The sequence below is a fragment of the Patiria miniata genome, unplaced genomic scaffold (genome assembly GCF_015706575.1).
Source record: "Patiria miniata isolate m_02_andy unplaced genomic scaffold, ASM1570657v1 HiC_scaffold_12, whole genome shotgun sequence".
Classification (NCBI taxonomy): Eukaryota; Metazoa; Echinodermata; class Asteroidea; order Valvatida; family Asterinidae; genus Patiria; species Patiria miniata.
In genome coordinates this window covers 4,641,057-4,662,748 of record NW_024037050.1, presented here as the reverse complement: position 1 = coordinate 4,662,748, position 21,692 = coordinate 4,641,057, and the positions used below count along the sequence as shown (strand labels likewise).

General features: G+C 38.9%; 2 protein-coding genes across 3 annotated transcripts in view; one reads left to right on the top strand and one right to left on the bottom strand.

Annotated features, from left to right (window-relative positions):
- LOC119745990 (tyrosine-protein phosphatase non-receptor type 1-like) overlaps positions 1-4,081 on the top strand; it is a 49,285-nt gene extending 45,204 nt beyond the window's left edge. For both annotated transcript variants that reach the window (XM_038222760.1, XM_038222751.1), the window contains one exon: positions 3,893-4,081. In XM_038222760.1, coding sequence (XP_038078688.1) covers positions 3,893-3,950 — 58 coding nt within the window. In that variant the 3' untranslated portion in view covers positions 3,951-4,081. The remainder of the gene's footprint in view (positions 1-3,892) is intronic.
- A 5,767-nt stretch (positions 4,082-9,848) lies between these two features.
- Positions 9,849-21,692, bottom strand: part of LOC119745982 (phosphomethylethanolamine N-methyltransferase-like) — a 40,072-nt gene continuing 28,228 nt past the window's right edge. Inside the window, exons 2-12 of the mRNA XM_038222723.1 lie at positions 21,244-21,460; positions 20,432-20,587; positions 19,483-19,619; positions 18,580-18,743; positions 17,819-18,007; positions 17,095-17,184; positions 16,176-16,265; positions 14,293-14,415; positions 13,264-13,395; positions 11,633-11,749; positions 9,849-10,161 (exon numbers count right to left, since the gene is read on the bottom strand). Of these exons, the coding sequence (XP_038078651.1) occupies positions 10,009-10,161; positions 11,633-11,749; positions 13,264-13,395; positions 14,293-14,415; positions 16,176-16,265; positions 17,095-17,184; positions 17,819-18,007; positions 18,580-18,743; positions 19,483-19,619; positions 20,432-20,587; positions 21,244-21,460 (1,568 nt within the window). The 3' untranslated portion in view covers positions 9,849-10,008. The remainder of the gene's footprint in view (positions 10,162-11,632; positions 11,750-13,263; positions 13,396-14,292; positions 14,416-16,175; positions 16,266-17,094; positions 17,185-17,818; positions 18,008-18,579; positions 18,744-19,482; positions 19,620-20,431; positions 20,588-21,243; positions 21,461-21,692) is intronic.

Genomic DNA, 21,692 nt, shown 5'->3' with positions numbered 1-21,692 from the left:
CACTTTCCTAACGGCAGGAATCAATTGCAGTCAACCTGTGTAAAGTTATGACGTCGTGCGCGCATTCGGATCATCTAATTTTCATTGTGAATCGTCGTCATGTCGTTGGTGACATGAGCATGGTTGCGATTACTCTGTGTCGAGATGCCGCTTGTTCCACGACAATCACACAATTTCTCAGTTTTGTGACCTGAGAATGACTTTTGTGCTAAAGGCTGACGGTGCCGTTGCAGGGCAGGCAAATCGCAGGTCGACCTTAGGCCGGCTTAAGACATACGCTTCACTTATATCCACTGCTTTCTCCAAGCAAGCATTGTAGGTAGATGACTACCTGGATCCATGGCTGTGCATTCCATGGGCATGCGTTACCCCTTGAAACCAGTTCAAATATATTCTACGAGAGCTTAGAGAATTCAGCTGTAAGCAGATTCTTTAACCAGTTCACGCCAGACTTATTTTGACATTGACCGGACCCAGGCGCGGAATTGTTTTTACGAATTTCGATGCCAGACGGGTTCAGGCCGTCATCTGTGGGTAGCACACCCTGATATTTCCGGCCTTGCTCGCTGCGAGCGGGTAGCAGAGGGATATTTCTGGCCTCGCTCGTTATTCGACATCTGCAAAACCTTTGCGTGTACTGGTCAAAGGGCCTTTCACACTATCCAAATTCTGTGTTGGACGTGGGTCCAACACAAAAAGTTTGGAACCATTTACACAGTAGCAAGAATCTAACACGGCTTCCACATGGGTCCAGTACTCTACCTAGGTTAAATCCCTCCCTAGCCAGGACCAGGGGTCAGACTGAGAGGCTCTACCCAGGTAGAAACTGCAAAATCTACTTTGGACCTGTGTTCAACTCAGTGTTGGTGTGAACAGTAAGCCTTGCCTACCCACGTTTGATTGAACCCGATTTCGCTTACTGTGAACACACGTTGATTTCAACATGGGTAGGCGGGACTATAGTGTGAAAAGGTCTTAAGATAAGGCAGTGGATATGAAAAATTAAGAAATACACAGATATGTAGAAAATAACAATATTTTGAGTGCACTGTGATTTATGTGGAGTTTTAATATTGATTGGATGTTGTGCTTTGTTGTGTTTTGTTTGGGTTTTTGTGTTGTTTGATTTGATTTAACGGCTTGTACATTTTGATTAATACATGTACACATTACAATTGAAACCTTAAGTGCACTTGTGTATAAACATCGAGTAAAATCGCAAGACACCACAGTCAATCCAGTTTGTGACTTGTTTTCTTCCAAGATTTATTTGTATTGAGAATGTGCTTGTGTACCCTCCTTTAAGTATAAGTGTTTCTAAATTGAGAAGTAAAGCCAACTGAAGATTGAATTCTAAATATTAATAACATTTACCTGAAAGCGCCAGGAATATTGGTAATTACCTTCAGATTACATTGCAAATGGACTGTAGACCCCAACTGCTATTTCTTTGAGGTACAAAAAGGACTGTTGTGGATTTTGGAGGTTGCCAGAAGATTCCTTGTAAAGAAACGCCTCCGGAGTTTGGGATAATAACCTTTCCCTCATCATGTATATGAACACATGGAATTCGACATTGCAATGTACGTTGTCATGAAATTAAGACAAGATAAGTTTGTGGTGGCACCATGTGAATAAATCTCTTTTGTGAGTATGTGTGAGTTTGCATCCTTCTCACGCCTCACTGCACCCATCCTCATAACATCGCATCATCGTTGGAATCCCTCATTCTCCTGACGACGGGCAGAGCATACTGTTCGAAACATTGAGTCCCTCCGGTTCTTTTCAGAACCACACATACTCACAAAAGAGATTTATTCACATGGTGCTACTGCAAACTTATCTTGTCTTAGTATCTTTCCACCATGCAAACCTTCAAATTTCATCTGTCATGAAACTGTCATGAAATCCTTTTTTCCCATTGGTTCAAAGATATTAAAAAAACAGGGAGTTTCCTTGTTTATTAACTGAAAATAAAATGTAAGATAAAATGGGTGTAGAGACACAGTGTGTGTGATAATTTGCCAAGGCACGATGTGAGATCCTACTGTCAGTAGTTAATACTAGTCAAAACAACCGTGTGATCTTGTGTAATAAGCATTTGCGAATAACCTAAACCCTTTGCAAGTTAAATTTGAATAACATCTGGTACACTGACTCGCTCGTACTGTTTGGCACATTTTAACTTTGAATTCTCCAGACCAAAAACACTGCTGCTGTATCCATGATTTGGGGCAAGTTCTAGTTAGGTAAGAGACGCTCAGCATCAATACAGTGTTCACAATGGGTGAGAATGGCACAAAGACACCAGACCATGCCGAAGCTGGGGGTTGCTAGCGTAAGGCTCGCCCCGAATCACGTGATATAGCAACAGTCTCTTTGGTCTGGAGAATGCAAAGTTAAAATGTGTCAAGCATTCGAGCAAGTCAGGGTGCCAGTACCAGATGTTACTCGAATTTAATTCACAAATGGTTTATTGCAAATATTGATTTTGCATTTAGATCACATACAAATTGAAAGTTGTGAAAGATGTAACCATGTATTTCAGTACCAAATTAAACTCCAGGATGTCTAATACAGGGAGGTCCAAAAAAAAGTTCGCACTTTTGCAGAGGCAGATTTCTCAAAATTGAAGAGACATGTTGAAATTGTTTTAAGATATTCCTTAACTACAAGATCTTGGTGGTATATGGTGGAATTTGGAAACAGCATTGAAAATAAAGCTCAAAGTAAGAAAAAGCGGCTATTTACAGAAAAATGATCAAAAATTTATTTGCCCACATCTGGACCTGATAACATTATTGCAGTTCTTTGTGCGCACAGTGCTATTGTGTTGACCATATATCATGGAATTGCATGCAGACAAACTGGCTTTTGACCATTTTTCTTTAAACCATCACCATTTCTCAATTTAGACTTTATTTTCAGCGCTGTTTTCACCCTATACAGTGGAACGCCGCTATAACAAACTTCGTTGGATCCACTAAAAGTGTTCGTAATAACGATCGTTCGGTATAGCGATTTTGAACCGCCGGTACCCTCTTTTGACCAATAGTGAACGGGCATTTCTAAATAGTGGTTTTCCCTTCTAGTCCTTGGGGAAATAATAGCCATCTATCGCTCTTCAACATTCAAACAGGATGTAACTATGGGTCGTTTGATGTTCGGGAATTAAAAGTGGCCCAAATAGTGTTTAATACATGTACAACCGGTAGATTTGTTTGTTAATCTGTTAGACTTTTTTCAACAACTATGTTCGGTACGTTTTGTACTCTAAAACCGGGAGCCAAGGATGATGTTCGGTATAGCCGAATGTTCGGTATAGCGGTGTTCGGTATAGCGGCGTTCCACTGTACCATGAAAGTGCTGTAGTTTGGGACTATCTTCTAAACAGTTTTAACAAGTCTCCCCAATTCCAAGCAATCTGTGTCTGAAAAAAGTGTAAAAGTTTTTTTAGACCACCCTGCATGTAAAGGTAATTTTATCATATCAATTAATGGACATTTTGAAAAACTTTTAACAGTTTATAATAATTTTCTTGAATTCAAACTGCTTGATCATCAAAGTTGCTGAAAAAAAATCAAGCTGTTATTCTCTATACCAGCAGTACTAAAGTGGCAAATTTGGTGTGTTTAGGGTAACTATGTCGCTCATTTTAAATTGTAATGTTTCAACTACAAGTGTACATAATCAACCAACAGTTATAAAAAAAGATTGTTTATTTTGGAAATGAAGCCTCCTGCGCTTCAACGATATTCTTGTAGAATTATCCTGACAGACATCTGAATAAAATAATCCTGATGTTGAAATGTTTGAGCTTTCCTAACCCCAGGTTTCCTTGTGGAGTGAATTTTTGGTTTTTGTTCTTTCTCTTTTCTTCTCTCTTGTGTAGGGGTACAGGAACCCATTGGAAACACAGACAAGACAAGACCTCCCCTTCCAAATTGTAAATCGGAACAGCAACCCAATCCATGACCTCACTTGACCTGAAGGTCAAGGGTCAACCTGGGTCAAGTAAGGTTTTTGCCTCCCTGTTCAGTTCTGTATCCCTTGTTTGTTTTGTGTGGATGTTTAGTGCCATTGTTGACAGTCTTGTTTTTTGTGAGTTTGTCTTACATTCACTATGTGGACTTGTGAACAAAAGATGTCCACATAATGCAGGTTGTGTTGACGTTATGTGGACTAAGCCGTGTCCACATAACGTTTTGCCCTCTCTGGAAAAACGGGTTTAGAGGCATTTTTGGGTTAGGTTTATCCGTGGTAAAATGAAGAGAAACACTAAACGGAATCATAGAAAAAAATTGGGGTTGAAAGAGTTTTCACAGTTTAAGTAAAGTTATTTTTTGTACCGAGTTTTCTTAACTACATTAAAACAAAGGAATGTCCACATAGCGTATGTAAAACAAACGTGTGTGTTTGTGTGTGTGGATTATAAGTGCTACATCCATAGACCCGTTGCGTGGTGCGCCCTCAGTGAGGAGAGTTTTTGATATTCAAATTCAGTGACAATGAAAGTATGACTACTAATCTGTATCGCTGCCCTCAGATGCGACATCAGATGCAAAAATGTCTCAAATCACTCCTGTCTCCCACATTGGATATTCCAACCAGGTGATAAACATCGGGGGGGAAAGTATTTAGTAGAGGCTCGATTAGTAGATACTTTAAAATTAAATAATTAGATTGGTTTTGTGTAGTGATAAAAAGAAATGTTTACATTTTTGTGACCTATTTCCCTTTGTTTTCTCATTCTCTGTTCTTTCTTTTTGTTCTCAAAATTTCATTTGAAGTTACTACTTATTTTGAGCTCGAATGAGATTTTTTCAAAAGCTATTATAATGTAGATTGCAATTTTACACTTTAAAAAATAATAAATATTCATGACAAGTATTCATTGAACCTTATGTCTGAAAATCATGAAAACAAAGGTATTCCCCACATTATTAATCAAGCAACCAAAGTAATTTTTGTTGCCTGAGCAGTTCTTGATCTGGGGCAATATCTAAGTTTGACGCCTCATAAGTCTGAAATTTCAGACGAAGATGAGGTGTCGGACTTATGAGGCAAACATTCCGCCTCATAGGTCCGATGCCTCATAAGTCCGTTGCCTCATAAGTCCGACAATGGACGAATGCTTTTTCGGATTTTTGAGACATCGGAGCTATGAGGCGTCGGACTTGTGCGGCGTCGGACCTATGAGGCGGAATAAATAAAGTTTATGCCTCATAAGTCCGACGCCTCATAAGTCCGAAATTTCGGACTTATGAGGCGTCGGACCTATGAGGCGTCGGACTTATGAGCGGACCCCCTTAATCTAATGCCAGGTACATTAAATTATCATATCTTTTCCCAAAATATCACCAAATAATCCTTCTTGTTAATACAGTGTGCCGCTTTAAAACATGACATCAACAAACCCGTAACCCAGCATTGTGTATTTTGGGTAAATGTTATTTTCTGTATGTGTAGCTATAACTAAATAGGAAATCCAAAATGTACACAAAACAGCTGGCTTGTTCTGTTCAATATTTTTACACAGAAAACTTATCAGCATCAGGTTTCACCAACAAAAATGGTAAGCAGTAATAAGTGTGCATTTTTTTTCTAAAAGTTACCTAGACCTGTCAAGCTTCGTAAAAAAAGTAGTCTTAATCTATGCAAATCAAAGACACATTAATTAAGCCCTGTTCATATTTGGAAAAAGACATTACTTAGCATTTGAAAGGAAACACTGGCTATGTTGAAGCTCATTTTTTGAAAGTTCTGATCGTTTGGATGCTTGCCTTGTCATTGCCTTATTGGCATTCACGGCCCAAGGTTGAAGGTGCTAAGCCAAATCTTTGTGCTAAGCAAATCTCACCCGAGAACCAGTCACAAGACATACATCCTGTGCCATGTTGGCTGGTAACCAGATATTGTCCTGGCTTAGCTCCATGGACTGGCCAGTTGAAGTATGAACCAGGCTTAAATCTTAACCAAGCTCTTCCAGTGTAAGTGTGAAATGTGAAAAGTTGGTGTGGCAGGTTGTAGCAAAATGTGTCAATCTGGCAGTAGGATTACTGTGCAAAATGTGTGTATGAGTAGATAATAAACTGAGCTGGTGACTACAAAACACAAGACATCATGAAGATTGTACCATGTTCCACATGTACTCCATGCTCCTTTGCCAATTAAATGTGTTTGTCTAATTCACATGCGCTCTAAATTGAATAAGATGGGCAGCATACATGCTATAGCGTGATACCATTTTAGTATTTCTTCTAAGTGGACTTGAGATATAAGGACGTCATGCTGTGTTTACATGTGCGCTCTCCTGTGGGAGCCAGGTAGGGACGAGAGCTACCAATGTCCCATGAGAAAGTGCACATGTAAACAAAGCGTGACGTCATTATTATTCAGATCAATTAGTCAAATTTGGTACTGGTACTTCATGTTTGTGCCCTAAAAAATTCGATCATGTTATTTTTATTATCTGTTGTCTCACCTTCCACCTCTTCTTTCTGAATATGTGAGAATGAATTGGATTTTTGTTTTAATTATGCTAGGTACTGTGTCCTGGTCCCCCCCCCCCCTGCGAACGCCACTATCCCCTCCCCTCCCCTCAAAAAACGTCACTACCAACAGCCAGCACCACTTTCAAGACATTTAATGGTTACCAAAACTCAGAAGTCCAATTCTCAATTGTTTGTGGTTCTGAAAAAATATGCCAGACATATTCAATTTCAATCATTCATAAATTCATTTCCAATAATCACAGATTATCACACCACTCAAAATCCAAAGAAGAATGTTCAAAGCCTAACCTGTTGAAGTTTCAGCTCATATTACACATTTTGTGAAAAAAACTGTGAAAAAGCATTCACCACCTTTTAGGCCAAAAAAAAAAAATAAGTCGGTCTCTGGTCAGCGCGCGCATCGATTTTAATCATGCGCGTCAATCTTCTTTTTTTTTCAAAATGTTCCGCGGTAGCTCCAACAGCGCCCTCTATTGCCGCACTTCCTCAATTTTTGTTACCAAAGAGCACCAAGGAATGGGAAATTGCACCAAGGCAAATGATCGAAAGCACCAAGGCAAATTATGGAGGACACCAATGTACATGAGGACACCAAAAAAGCAAAATAGTACCCCAGCTTGTCTGTACAATCCAAGCTTGAAGAAGGAAAAAGAAAGATAAAAAGCTGCGTCGCCGCATCAATTCCGGAACTTTGGTCTGACCAGAGACCAATTTTTTTTTTTTTTTTTTGGCCTTAATCACGAAACGTGATTTTCTCAACAGCACTCGTTATTTCGAAAAAAATCAGTCAGTGGACTGATCATTGGAAATTACCTACATTTCTTGATTTCTTTTTGAATGACGGCTAGCCAGATGGAATAATTTCATGGGTTGTTTAGTACCAGTATGATTTTTAATCCAGGTAAATTTTATATAAAAATTTGGTACGTTGCTTTTTTCCTATACGGCTAATAAAGTCACATTTCTTCAAGAATATTCCTTTCTTGCTGTACTCAAGATTGTCTTACCTTTCACAAAACTAGCTCTGATAAAAGAAGCATTTTTTTGTTGGGGGGGGGGCACAACCCTTGTTAACAAATTTACAGAATAGCAACAAACAAATAAAACTTTTTGGAAAACATCGTATTTATTGGAATGCTAATGCATTGAACTTTAATCACTCAAATGTTTTTCAAAATTTTGTCTCGCTATCTCAAAATTTACACTTGCCAGGTTACATTTTCTGAATTAAATGAATAAAAATAGCAGAAAGATCATGATAAGAATTGTTTCTCTTACATTTCTCTTTTGGCAAATTGGTGATTCGGGATTTAATAAGTTTAAATTGGTGTATTTTTAAATGTAAATTACACACAAAACATGGAGGTACTCACTGCATAACAAAAGGTGGAGTAAAATACAATTGATAACCATGAAAATGAATGTTAAATTCAAAGTGTTCCCTTGATTTTCATATAATCCGATCAAGAAGATACAAATAATTAGTGTTTGGTTACAACTTTATCCAAATGTGTGAGGCCAATTGATTTATAAGGTATATGGTTACAACATATTCAGGTGATTCCTCATAATTTTTAATTTTTTTTACTGGCCTCAAAAGAGACAACATGTTTAACATTCATGGTCAAAATTTTACTTAAATGTCCTAAAATAAATCATGGTTTTTACATTTACATGCAATACTACACAAACAAAAATGTATTTGGAAGCGTGTATCATGATTTGATCTCTGAAGAAGTTTTTGCTAAAGACAACATATATCAGGCCTTGATCTTGTCCTCTTCGGACTTGATATTATGTAGATTCAGTATACATGGTTGTGTTTGGTTCGTATCACTGCAGATGTTCCATCACTGCGATATATACTTTATTCAAAAGGATGCCATTTTTGATCGTGTTCCCTGAAGGTATTTTATAAATTGTAAACTGTTGAATCGCATGGTGCCAGACTATGTATTCCAAGTCTCCCTTTCTTTTCTTTTGTAAACATAGCTCAAAACATTAGGGTACGTTTAATCACAAATTGTTAATTATCCATCAGAGCAGACTGGTATTAATTTAATGTCAATGCTTTCATTTTTCTTCGCAAGTTCCAAAAATGAAGATTTTACCTCGCTTTCAATTTAATATGGCCGACTTGTGAATAAATTAGCCTATTGCTTTATACTTAACTCCTGCATGAGGGTGCTTACACACAACAGGCTGCATTATGTAGAGGGTAAATGGTGATAATTTTGTGGTTATCCCACTAGCACGAGTGGAACCGTGTAGGGATGTATAGTCAAGATATCACAAGTCCCTGCAAGTCCATCACAAGTCCTCCAGTCCGAATGCAAATCACAATTAAGCTATTCAAATGAGCTTTGACAAAGGCAATCCTTTGTTATTGTTCATCCATTGTTTCGTGTGACTAGACTTGTGAATGGAATTGTGTTCTACTGGTGACTTGACTATACATATGTAGCATGATATGTGACAGAGGGAACGCCCCCTTTTGTGTTGGTTATTTGTTACCAAAATCTCAGGAATTCTTTTGAGATATCTAGGGGGATGTGTTAGGTAACAATCGTCTAGGGAGTGTATAGGGTAAAGGAGATTGGTGGGGTACCCCTCTGTAACATCATGCTGGGTATAAGACTTGTGATGGACTGGACTACATCCCTGATGGCACAATGAATAACGTAGTGTGTCTTGTATCCCATACGCCATGAGGCTGAAGGCTGCTTGGCTTTAAAGGGAAGATACAACATTTGCAAACATCAAAAAGTAAAATGATCACATTATCACGAAATACCTTGCTGGATTGTCAGGGAATGACGGTCTAAAGCATCCTGTAGAATCGTAGCTCCTGGTGTGCTGACATTTTCAAGAAAACTTGTATTTTTCCAATGCTGGTCGGCCGACCAGCGTTGGAGAAAACTGTTTTTTTTTTATTCTTCAAAAACTGCTCCTAACTTTTTTCAAATTTAGTTATTCTGCATTCTCTTTGCGATTGATGACACACCTGTGAAGGAGTACAAGCTTGCTAGACTGATTCCCTGCCCTTACAATTCCCCAAAGTCTATAAATTGCTCTGTTTCATCTTTAGTGGGGTCTGGGAGCCAGACTACCAGAACATGATTGATTTTCTTGGTTTTCCAGCATTTCCAAGCCCAAAAAGTTAAACAAGTCAGTTTAACAATTATTTGCTATTACATACTAATCCTCCAAATCCATTTTTCTCTGAATATTGCAGCACAAGCAAATGTTGTACATTCCCTTTAAGCAAACTTGACAAACGAAACAAATGCAATGCTACACTGTGGTCACATTGGTTTCAGCTTTCTCCCCCCCCCCCATTACATGTGCGTGTAGCAGAAGAACACAGGCTAATCTTAGAATATCACAATATAGACTGAGTAACATGGGCTAATACATACTGTTATCGTGGATCGACCTAATCAAGATCCTCAAGACACTGCCAGTGAAAATCCTGTCTACTTTCCTTGTTGCCCTACAAGCATTCATTACAGTGACCTCCCTGGAGTTGTGAGGTCCCAGCCTTCTCTGCTGTGAACAGCCCCCACTTCTGGTCTCCCGCCTTGGACCTGGTCAGTTTGTTGGTCCATCCATCGATGAGATACTGGAAGTCAGCCTCGCTGAATTGCTGCAATTAAATAGACAAATCTTGGTCAGTCCATGTGCCCACAGGCAGACACTTCATCGATCAATGGCATTGCTGTTTTGCACCAGGCACCAATGCAATGACACTGTTGGTTTCTCCATTGCTTTCAAAAGCAATATTGTTGATGTACCCTAACGTGGCGCGGCCCTCAACGTGGTGCACTTTGATTTTTCGCCCATAGCACCTACCTAGAGCAAAAGTTTTAGCTGAAATTTCACAGAAAGTGACATTTCATCAAGTTCTTAACACTGCCGTTCATAAATCGTGAGTTTATTTACCCGTAGCACTAAGTTAGAAGAAAAATTTATTTTGGCGTAATTTTCCGATTTTATTTTGAAGTGCAAAGTGAACCCTTTGAAAATGCCCCGAAAAATAAGAAAATAATTTTCTGACAAACACCTGGCTGGGTATGTAAGTAGAGATAGTAATTATTTATCAAAATTTATCAAGTTTACAGAAATTCTTAAATGTTAATTTGGAATTTTCCGAGATTTATTCAAGTGCGCCACGTTAGGGAACACTCCGCCAATTTGTGCCCCATTTCCGGACGCCACCGTTTTTGAATTTCGGATTAAATTTTATGAAATCGAACTTGTTCACAGAGGTTAAATAGCAAGCATTAATAAGGTAAAAGTGCTAGTATTTTACTGCATGAATTTGAGGTTTGTCAACAAAGAGGTTTGGCAACACTACACGAGGAAAGTCGGGTAAGCTTCGAAGTGCGCCACGTTAGGGAACACGACTATAGAGTTGTGCATACTTCAAGCATATGAGCAGGAACAACAGCATACTTGCCTTGTGTGCCACACTGGAGCTGTTTTGCACAAGTGTAATGTTATGTATTCAATACAAGCACATGGAACTTTGTGTCCCATCAGAAATCTGAAACCCCAGTGAATTATTTATTCTGGACTGCACAAATCCTGTGTGTCCCTGTGTGAGTATCAGGCATTGTTGGCAGTAAGGCAATTCTATTGCAGTAAGGCCAGATAATTATAAAGATGTATGCGACTTTGTGACCGGGCGTAAACTATTTTCCTGCAAATTTGTTGCAAAACTTGCAAATACAGTCCTAATGTAGTAAATGTTGCCTAGAGTGATTCATGACCAATGTTTTGCCTTGGAGGACATCAAATAAGTATCGTTTTGGCATTCACACTGACTATGAACTGGCCTTTAATTTTTGCAAAAAAACTCACGTGACCGTTCTGCTATATTCAATCAGGCATTGTTGTCAAGCCAATCACAAGTCCTCACAAGTTCTCTAGTCTGAAGTCAAATTACAAGCTATTCAACTGAATGTGACAAAAGCATGCCTTTGTATTTGTCACCCCATGTTGCTTGTGACTAAACTTGTGAAGAGACTTAAGATGATTAGACCTATGATTGACTTGTGTTTGACTCGGCTATAACACTTCACTCAACACAGGTTATATCTTCCTTGTCTTCATACCTTGACAAACTCCTCTTTCTCCTGCTCCACTTTGGCCTTCTCTTCCTCCAATACCTCCATGAACTGCCAGCTCCGATCCTCCGCCTTCACGTTGATGAACCCCGCTGTTTCCAACAACTGTTTCAGGCGAAGAAAACATGCAGAAGTGAATCACTATACATCATCATTTCAGGCTTCTCCTACGACAAACCTCTTCCTGCTAACAAACCATTACCTTTCCATAACCCAGGTTTCCTTACTCTTTGAGTTTGGCATAAAGCTTTAGATGAGTCCGTTGCAGTCAAGTCACAAGTAAATCAAATGCCAAGTCACAAGTCTGATGAACAATGCTTTGCATTTTCACAGTTCATTTGAATAGGGCACTCTCATGACCCAGCCCAACCTCGTCCCCAGGGTGTCGAGCAGTACGTGCCCACCACTACCTGCTCTCTCACCCTGGTATTAATTGGATCATTTGCACGTGCAAGATTTTTGAACACGTATGCAAATGAGGAACAGTCTGGTGCCTGGATATGCGTTACACATTAGCGTTTGTTTTTGTATGCAGTGTCTGGGGTAAAAACAGAGTCAATTCGTAGCAGCGCGAGCACGGCGTGAGTTACGAAGACACGATTTTTGAAATCAAACTGTTACGATCTTATCGAGACAACATGCAGTATCATATTTCATATTAATATGAGCAAAGTGGAAAGGAAATTAGTATTTTCGAGAAGGCGTGGACGAATGATCGCGAAAACACGTACTGCACGTTGTGAATAATAGCACCAAGTACACGATAAAAATCCATTACTTGCCAATTGCGGTATCCAATCAGGATACAGGAAGAAAGTTTCCTATCCAGGGTTTACTATTGGAAACGCGGTTGGAAATAAAGTAAGCACTGGGGACGAGGTTGGACCCAGCCTACATCCTGGTACCGGAAAGTCAGCGTCGCAATTGTAGTAGGCAAAGATCGTAGAGCACACTGTGCAGTATAGTAGGCAAGCCTTCAAAGCCGTGATGGAAGGTAAAAAATGTGAGAAAAATGCAACAACATCCAGTACTTTGTCGGCACGATTATGACAACCGTACAAGACACAGGTAGTGACCATTATGCCATTTGATAAAGAATTTGAGGTTAGTTTATGTCAAAATAAGCCCTACTGTAAGCTTACAACACACGACATACAATTCATGTAGTTGCTCACCAAACGCTTGCCTACTGCAATGGTTGGCGATCACGGGGGAAACCAATTGGTCATGTGATACTTTGACGTCATACAATCGGAATTTTTAGCTCATGAGAGTAGATAATTTGCGATGGACTTGTGACAGACTAGTTGTGATGGACTTGTGATGACTTATAATGGACTCAACAACATCCCTGTTATGCACTATGAAGTTTGACCGGATCTATCGGCTTGTCATCAGGTGCCATTTCAATCCAATATTTGGACTTCTTGTGTGTAAAGAGATGACCCACTTTTATTTCATCAACCCAAAGTTTTCCCATACCCAGGGTAAACCTGCTACTCCTCCATTCTACAAACATCGAGTGTGCACGGTCTTAGGCCTGCCCAAACTGGTCTCGACATGTGAGTGGTCACATAACGGCTACCAACAGTTCTAGCAATAGTCAATTAGCTCTGTACCTTTCCATATGCCTTGGGTGTATACAAGGTGTAGCCTCGCTGAGCTACGTAGCTCTTGAAGGCATCAGTGTGGGGCAAGTCTCCGCAGCAGTAGTCAGAGATGAGCAGCTGACCTCCAGGCTTCAACCAAGTCTGTAGGAAAAAAAGATCTATGAGTTAACTCAGATCTGTGAGATATAACTCTGAGAAGGAATTAATGGTGTAAACTGGGATTATAGCTAAAAAGAGATCAAGAAGTTTGGCCCAGCTTCTGTTGCTGTATACAGCCCAAACCACTCCACCTGTTACTAGCTATACCACCCCAGCATTGTATTGTTTTATGGATTCATTGGTGAATAAATACAATGTAATACAATGAACTACTGGGTAATTTAGTGCCCTTCAAAATATGCGGAATTTGTTTGTACTCTGGCATTCGGCAAGCCAATAGGTCTGGTTCAAATTACGTCACTTCCTACAGACCATCCACGTGCATCGGCATTTTGAGCGTCAACTTGCATAACGCGTATCGGCTGCGTTGTATTTTGAACACAATTTGAGCAACAAGCGCGCATGTTTGGAACATTTTCAACCCTGCGCAATGCATGCTTCATTGCATAAAATATGCAGTTGCAGTTCTCCTAAAGAGATGGCCGTTATTGAGCGAGCCCTATATATTGGCTCAACATCATGATGTATTGTTTAAATTCAATCTAAGGCAATTAATTCCACTTTCAAATAGGTACTTTTTTAAACACTGTGGACTAAATGGAATCCACTCTTTCCACTCTTTCAGTTGAAGCACCATTTAAGACTAACAACACTGACAATTTTCAGGTTAATAATTTTAACACAACCTATCTTTTTATACACCCTGTAGTTCAGCCTTAATACACCATTTTATATACTTTCCATTGTGATATTGAGACCAACTACCTCAAACCAAACTTTTTCAAAACCAAAGTTTGCATATCCTCCATAAATCAGCTACCATTTCTGGAAAATCCTATGCTAGAAAAATTCTTTGCTAGAAAAAATCTCTTTCTTTACCAGGAATTTGTGGAAGAGCGCTCCCTTGTCATCAATGTGTAGGAGAGTATCCCTGCTGTACACCACATCAAAGGATTCTGGCGCATAGTCACGTTTAGTCACGTCAGCAATCTCAAACTGTACCTGCGATAAAGATAATGCAATGCTTTTCTTTGTCAGTTTTCAAAATTTTGTAGGCATGCAGAGTTTGTGTGTGGCATGTACATGTACATGCACTAATCATGGAGTTGTCAAAGCCTGCCACAATGCGTTGGGTTGAATTTACACTTTTTGAGCCAGTGGATAGGGGTGGATGTGTGATCGAACCCTCTTCTGGGTTTGTGGAGGGGGTGGCCCACTTACTAGAAGTTAATTACCAGAGATTGCTAAATTATTGGCACAGTAGGCCTATTTAGTGGGTACTCATACGGCATTTGCTAAAATGTAGGGGAGATGGGGGTTAGTTGGAACACGGGGTTAGTTGAAACAATGAATTTTTCTTGATCAGCTTAATTAAATTTTATAAAATGCTACCCTCAAGAGGTGTCCCTTAGCAACAGCCATCCACCATGTTGCCTGCAGCAACACTGCAACAATAGTGCTCAAGTGGGAAAGATAAGTTTGTTTTTTCACCTTTTGAGTAATTTTTTCACCATTCAAAATATGTGTACTTTCTTACTGATGTTTATAGATAACAGTGACTAGTTTGGGGGTATTATATGCTCCAGTACTAAGCTACAAAATAAGGTTAAAAAGATATGTTATTGGAGCCCCTGTTTTGTAGAGTGAGCAAACAAATGTCACATGGGCCACTGGGGCTAGTTGGAATATTTTGATGGGGGCTACATGTAGTTGGAACATAATGATGATAATTGAGGAAATATTCTGACTTGGCAAACAATTTTGAAAGCACATAGACAGGTCACGTTGACCTTACCTCAATTTTATGCAAGCTTTTCATGTTATTTTGGGGGAGTTAAATTTCCCGTTTCGATGTTTTCTTTTTATGATCAGGCTTGTAGCTGACTCTTGCCTCGCAATTTTCCTGTGTTTTTTTGTCTTGGTGCTGTTTGTGCCATTTCTTGCCAGTTTGTTAATTAAAAAAAATGTTAGGAGCATCACCAGTGCTTGGAACAATTATTTTACTTGAACTCAAAATATAAATGCAGTTTTTAAGTAATTGTAGTATACTTTCAGATTAACAGCATACCAAGTTCCAACTTACCCCATACCATGTTCCAACTAACCCCATAGGAGGGGTTAGTTGGAACGCATGTCGTAGTTGTGATCAAGATGGATTTTTTTAAATAACCATCAACAATTCTGAGAATTTTATATGCTACATTTGCAACACACATGTGTATGAATAAATTGGCATAGTTGTTGTTTCTTGAAGAAAACCTGTTTGTGTTATGGATAGGTTTTTGTGAAAATCATTCCAACTAACCCCCGTCTCCCCTACTCATTGACAAGTATGCTCACTGTTCATTAAATAATGGAAAAATTGTCAAAATATAAGTTCAGTGCTGAAATGTTGGCCAGAATGTATTCATGCACTCAAAAAGGTATTCTGTACACAACATGTGTGTCTCTTGAGTTTGTCATACTTCTAAGATCTAGAAAGCCTGCAATCTTTGCCATTTTCTTCAAGTGTATTGGAAGAGTTTGTTCCAAAATGCAATAAACATCATTTTGTTCCGTTTTAGAATCCCACCCAAAGTCAGCTTCGACAGCTGTGGTCTAGTTAAACACAACTTAAGAATACAATACAGTTTAAAAACGGCGGTTATATTGTCTATGTATGTACTATAAGTACAACCATACAACTTTTAAAGTTTTTTTCAAATAGATATATCGCGTTTCGGAAATATACTCTTCATTTGATCAGTTGTTGCCATGACTACCTTCAAGTCTCTATATTCACTGGCTCTCTCCATGGCAATCTCAATCATGTTGCTGGATAAATCCATTCCAACAACCTCCACACCATACGTCTGCAGGATAAAAAAAAGTGGAACCAGTTGAAAAACAAAATCAATCAGAGACTGTGATAAACATTAAGGTTTTTTTTCGAAATCTTTGCTTCGTCTTTGGCTGCGGCTTTGCCTCCGACTTCTGATTCTCTGAGAGGCAAACTAAATAAAAAATATTCCCAACTTTTGGCTTCACATCAACCGATTGAATGTTCCTGAAGCATAACAGGCACCAAAATGTAGCTGGAGTTCCAGAAGTTGGGGGCTAAAATCTCCTTAAGCCGAAGCCGAAGACGAAGCCAGTCGTTTCGAAAACGCTCTGATTTGTTAGTACAAAGATAGAACTGCTGCCAAGATGGAAGTGCCAACTTCATTTGTAAGTTAAAGTTGAAATAAATCTTATTATCAATTTCAAATAGTAAACTTAAAAAAAATGATTTCTAATATGCAGAAAAATTCTATATTTGCAGAAAGTCAGTATCCCAAGGCAATGTATCATATAATATTAGTGATTGTCAGTCATCACACAAATAATATGAAAAACATGACTGTGTGTCTGACTGGGAAACATTTTCCATAAATGATACAAAAAAATACCCACGGACTTTGTACACAACCAATGTGGTGTGTGAATAAACCCTGTGCATTCAACAACAATCCTTGAGGTGTTTTTTTCTGTTTTGAATTCAATAACTATGAATGCCCGAGACGCCTATCATATTTATCCCTGTCAAATGCATGCTCTAAACACAATGCAATGCAACAGTTCTATATTGTATTCTTGAATTGTCCACCTTTGATATCTAGACAGAGGTCATGTTGGTCTTTTTGTTTCGATCATTTTACTCACCTTGGCCATGTAGAAATCCCCTCCTCCGATCCCGGCCCCAACATCCAAGACCCTCTGGCCTGGTTTCAGATCAAGCATGGCCACAAACTCCTGCAAGAAGTTGCAAATATTACCTGTAATTTGTTAGCATTTTTTTAACATTTGGCATTTTGCCAGTATAGCCAGTGCAACTGTCTTTCAACTTATTTTCAGTGAGTTCTTTTAGAAGAAGATCCCCAACTGTGCAAATATAAATCACACAAACTAATCACAAAGGACAAAAACACAGATTTCTTAGAAGATCAAAAGTTCAAAAGGCAGATATTTTGCCATCTTATTTTAATCACTGCCCTTTTTATAAATGTATTACACATGTAGTAAATATCGGAGATAAAGAGATTAACAAGTACTGTTTGTCGATTTCCATTTTCTCAAGTAAGTTCACTAATTTTTGTAGAATGGAACCAATATTTGTGTTGTTTTACTATGAACTTTAATATGTTTGGTTGGGGTATAGACATTTGTGATAAACCATCATTGATGTTTTATTTTGAAGACCAGATCTTGGAGAATTGCTAATTTCCAATTAATATCTGGAAGTGTGTGGGGATGTACATGAAATTTTCAAAAGAGAAAGTGTTGCCTTTTCGCCACTTTTGTTTCAAGGGGGCAGATAAAGAAAGGAAAAAAAAAAACACCAAATTTTATCTTCAAACTAAAAATCCTTCCAAACATTGTTTCCTACCTCAGTTGTCTGTGGTCCCCCAGTGCTGATATACCCATCACCAAAGATCTTCTCATATCTTAGAATCCCCTGCCTGGTGTATTGTTGGTTGTCCAGGAACTGTTGAAAAGTCTCAAAGCCATGGTTGGCGTCCGTGTCGCGCTTCACTTTCTGCATCAGCCAGCAGAACTGGTTCTGGTTTTTCTTGAGCTGCAACGAAAAGCAGAGAAAAGAAGATGCACTAGAAATAATAATTATTTTAAGGCAGAATGCAATCTTAAACGGGAGAGGACCTTTCGATGGGGATTTATTAAAAGAAGGAGGAAGCCAAGTTTAAAAGTTACAGTTACAGCTGGAGTTTTTGAATTATTGCCTGGGGAAGGAATTCAATATTAAAAGAAGCTGATGAATTTTGTGGAAAGGCTTTTCTCAGTTTTAAAGAATTCTTGTGTGAATATTTTGGCACAAGGAAAAGAGGTAATTGTTTTCAATGAGCCTATCTTTTAAAGATATATCAGGATTTTAGGAACAAATCTACTTAATAGTTTAAGGAATTTTATGAGAAATGAGATTCATTAAAAAAATGTGTAATTTATTTCTGAGATGAAGAAGAAAGAAAGAGAAAAAAAGATAGCTTACTGTCAAACTCGTTCATTAGGTAAGACATTTTTTGGCTAACAATGAGGGTATCCTATAGAAAGAGGGCAATGAATATTAGTGCTTACTGAAAAAATATGGCGTTTTGTTTTGTCAGATTCAAATTCGATCCTTATAGAACCAACCTTGATGTACGACTGCACACTTCGGCTGAAGATGAGATCAAATCCTGCGCCAATCTTGTCCCCGTTTTGGATCGAGTCCATCTGAAGGGCAGTGCCTTGAAAGATGGCATTGTACTGGGCTGGCTTGCGGTACACAGTTGGGTTGAAATCTCGCTTCTTATTACCTACGTGGAGAGTGTCAGTTTTACTAATGGATACTTCAAATACCTACCAGAAAAACTGCCAATAAATCCCACTTTTAGATGAACATTTCAGAAAATCATGCTACACTCTATCCTATTTGCATTACGATTCGGCCGCATCACATCAAAAGCAGTATATATATGGCCATTGGTATAAATTACTTGTAAAGGTACCATCGAATTATGAGAAAACCTTGCTAAATTAAAAGTGAAGGGCTTGTCTCAAAAACCCTGTGACATAAGTCGGCCTGTTCGAAACGCTATCTGTTGAAAGAAATCATTCATTGAAGGTAGTCAAAAAACTGTGCCCGCGGTCACATTTTTTTCACGTGCATTGGCACGGGAATGGATCGACCCCAAAATTAGGTATATATTTTCTCCGTGTTCTCAAAATGTATATCTGAGCCAACACTTCAGCAGGTTAGTTGTCATGCACCTATACTTTTGAGCTTTTGAGCAATTGTGTTGCTTCAAACGCAAAAACGCACAAAGAGCTTTTATCATATGTACCAAAGCGGACTTTGGTACAAAAAGCCGGGGGAAAAGAATCCGCAAAAGTATAGGCCTAACGTACGTAATGCCAATACATGCGATATTCTACTTTATTTGCTGAAAGTGTACGCGAACACCAACCAAAGATTCACAAAAGACAAGAGAAATCTCGCTGAAAAAGAGGTGCGATCCGTGAATAATATTCCCTCCAAGAGGTACAAGAAATTACCAGACTGATGAAAACAGGACTCTCTGAAGAACAAGTATCCACCATCGGTGAGCCAGCGCAGGGTATTGCTGGCAAGTTGTATCACCTCCTCGTCGGTCAAATACATCATCAGCCAATTGCTGAAGATCACGTCAAAGCTGTTACAGATTAAGAGGAGGTTATTTTTGTATAAATCGCAAAACAACTACCCAAAGTTCATTTGAGCTACCTAAAAGTTGGTATATAGCATCATTTAAATTGCTATTTCTTAAGGATTAGATAAGTTATGAACTTTCAAATTAGACCTGGCGCAAAAAATGGTCCATGATAATACATCGATTATAAGTATGTAAATTTGGATCGAGAGACTTGCTCCTAATTCCTCCTAGCTCCTTGCACCAACATTTTAATGTATTTCATCTTCGAGAGTATTTTCAACTTAATAATAAAAACAATATATTTTTAAAACGAAAAAGATCGAAGAATACAGTTTAAAGGACGGTTTTCATTCAACAATTCTTCCTCAATTTAATGCTAGCGGGGAAACCCATTAACAGAATTTCTGCAGTAGAGCACAAAAACACCAGTTTGAGTACCACGCCATGGAATATTGCTGCATGAATTAGCCTTAGTTTGCACTTCAAATGAAGACCCTGAACTAATTAATGATCTTCTATACCACCTTAGATTTCAAGTTGTTTTAGGAAAAAGGTATTGAAAATTCAATCGCAAAAGAAATTTAAGGGGCTCCTTTGCATAATTATGTTAGATCTCTCCCCAATCCACAACCAGCACCATGTCCCGACTCCGTCCCCATTACAAAACATATCTCCTGCGGACATAAAAGACAAAGATAATGTCGATCTTATGGAAGGGAAATTCAAATGTTTACCAATGGATATTTCAGTGAAAGAAAATGAAAAAGAAAAAAAGAATTCCATCACATAAGAAAATGTTTACAAAAAGCTACCTTCCTTGATCGAAGTCCAGCTTGGTGACGTCAGCCTGAAAAAACTCGATGTTGTCATGGTGACTGTTGACTTCCCGATTTTTGTCGAGGAATGTCGCCATGAAGTCTACCGCTGTCACGTGCTTCGCGGACTCGGCCAGTACTCCGGTAAAACGTCTTCGAGTAGGAAATAAACTTGTTGCTGCTAAAATCGAGCGCTTATGACAAGGGAGCCATGTTCTTAGTTTTTAAATTTTGGTGGGCCTATCGGGACAATTGTTTTTTTCGATACCTTTCTCCAGAAATGGGTATTTTCATAAATTTATCATTTATAAACAATGGAAATTCAATTCATCAATAACGAGACAGTCAATAAATAATAAATAAGTCCGAAGTTTCAGAACTATGAGGCGTCGGACTTATGAGGCATTGAACTTAGGGATTCTGCCTCATAGGTCCGACGTACGCCTCATATTAAGTCCGACGCCTCATAATTCCGAAAACGGACGAACGATGTTTCGGCCTACTTGTGAAATATGTATCAATATTTGCGAGGACGGTTCTGGTTTTTACGGACACCCGATGTGGAAAGTCAAGACTTCGGAGACGAAAATAATAAGAATTTACATGGAATGGAGTCGAATACGTGAGAAAAAAAAAAACCGCGAATCGCCGCAAAATTGCCTCAATCATAATGCCCCATTTCGAAATATTATTTCAATCACGCGATCTGTCTAACCGGCTTTGTGTCTGGCTTTGTGTCTGACTTTGGCTTATCATATTTAATTAAAACGAAGCCGACGTAGTTTGAAAAGTCCATGTGCTTTCTTTACCCGATGCCAGCACCGAGCTCCAGTACCCTCTTGCCAGCAATAGAGGGCAGCAGAGACAGTATCTCTGGCTGCTCCTCGACACACAACGCCCTAGCCTGGGTGTCCAACATCATCTCCTCAAGAGTAGCGTCTTTAGAGTGGTCACACCAGAAGTCTGTCATCAGGCTACGCGCTCCGTCATCACTGCCGTTCTCAGTAGAACTGGAGATTTTTGATTCTATTGTTCAAAGTGAAAATGAAACTTTATCAACAAGTGTATCGTGACATTTGGGAAATGAAGCGAAGCAGAAGCACGACATGTTTTAGTAGGGCATGTAAACCAAAATTGTAAAGTTGTGAGATGAACATTCACAGAAAGCACATTTTCCCCATTTCTTAACTTTCTCAACATATTTTCAATTTATCATGTTCCGAGCATAGGTAGGAGAACATATGCCTGACCCCTGCCC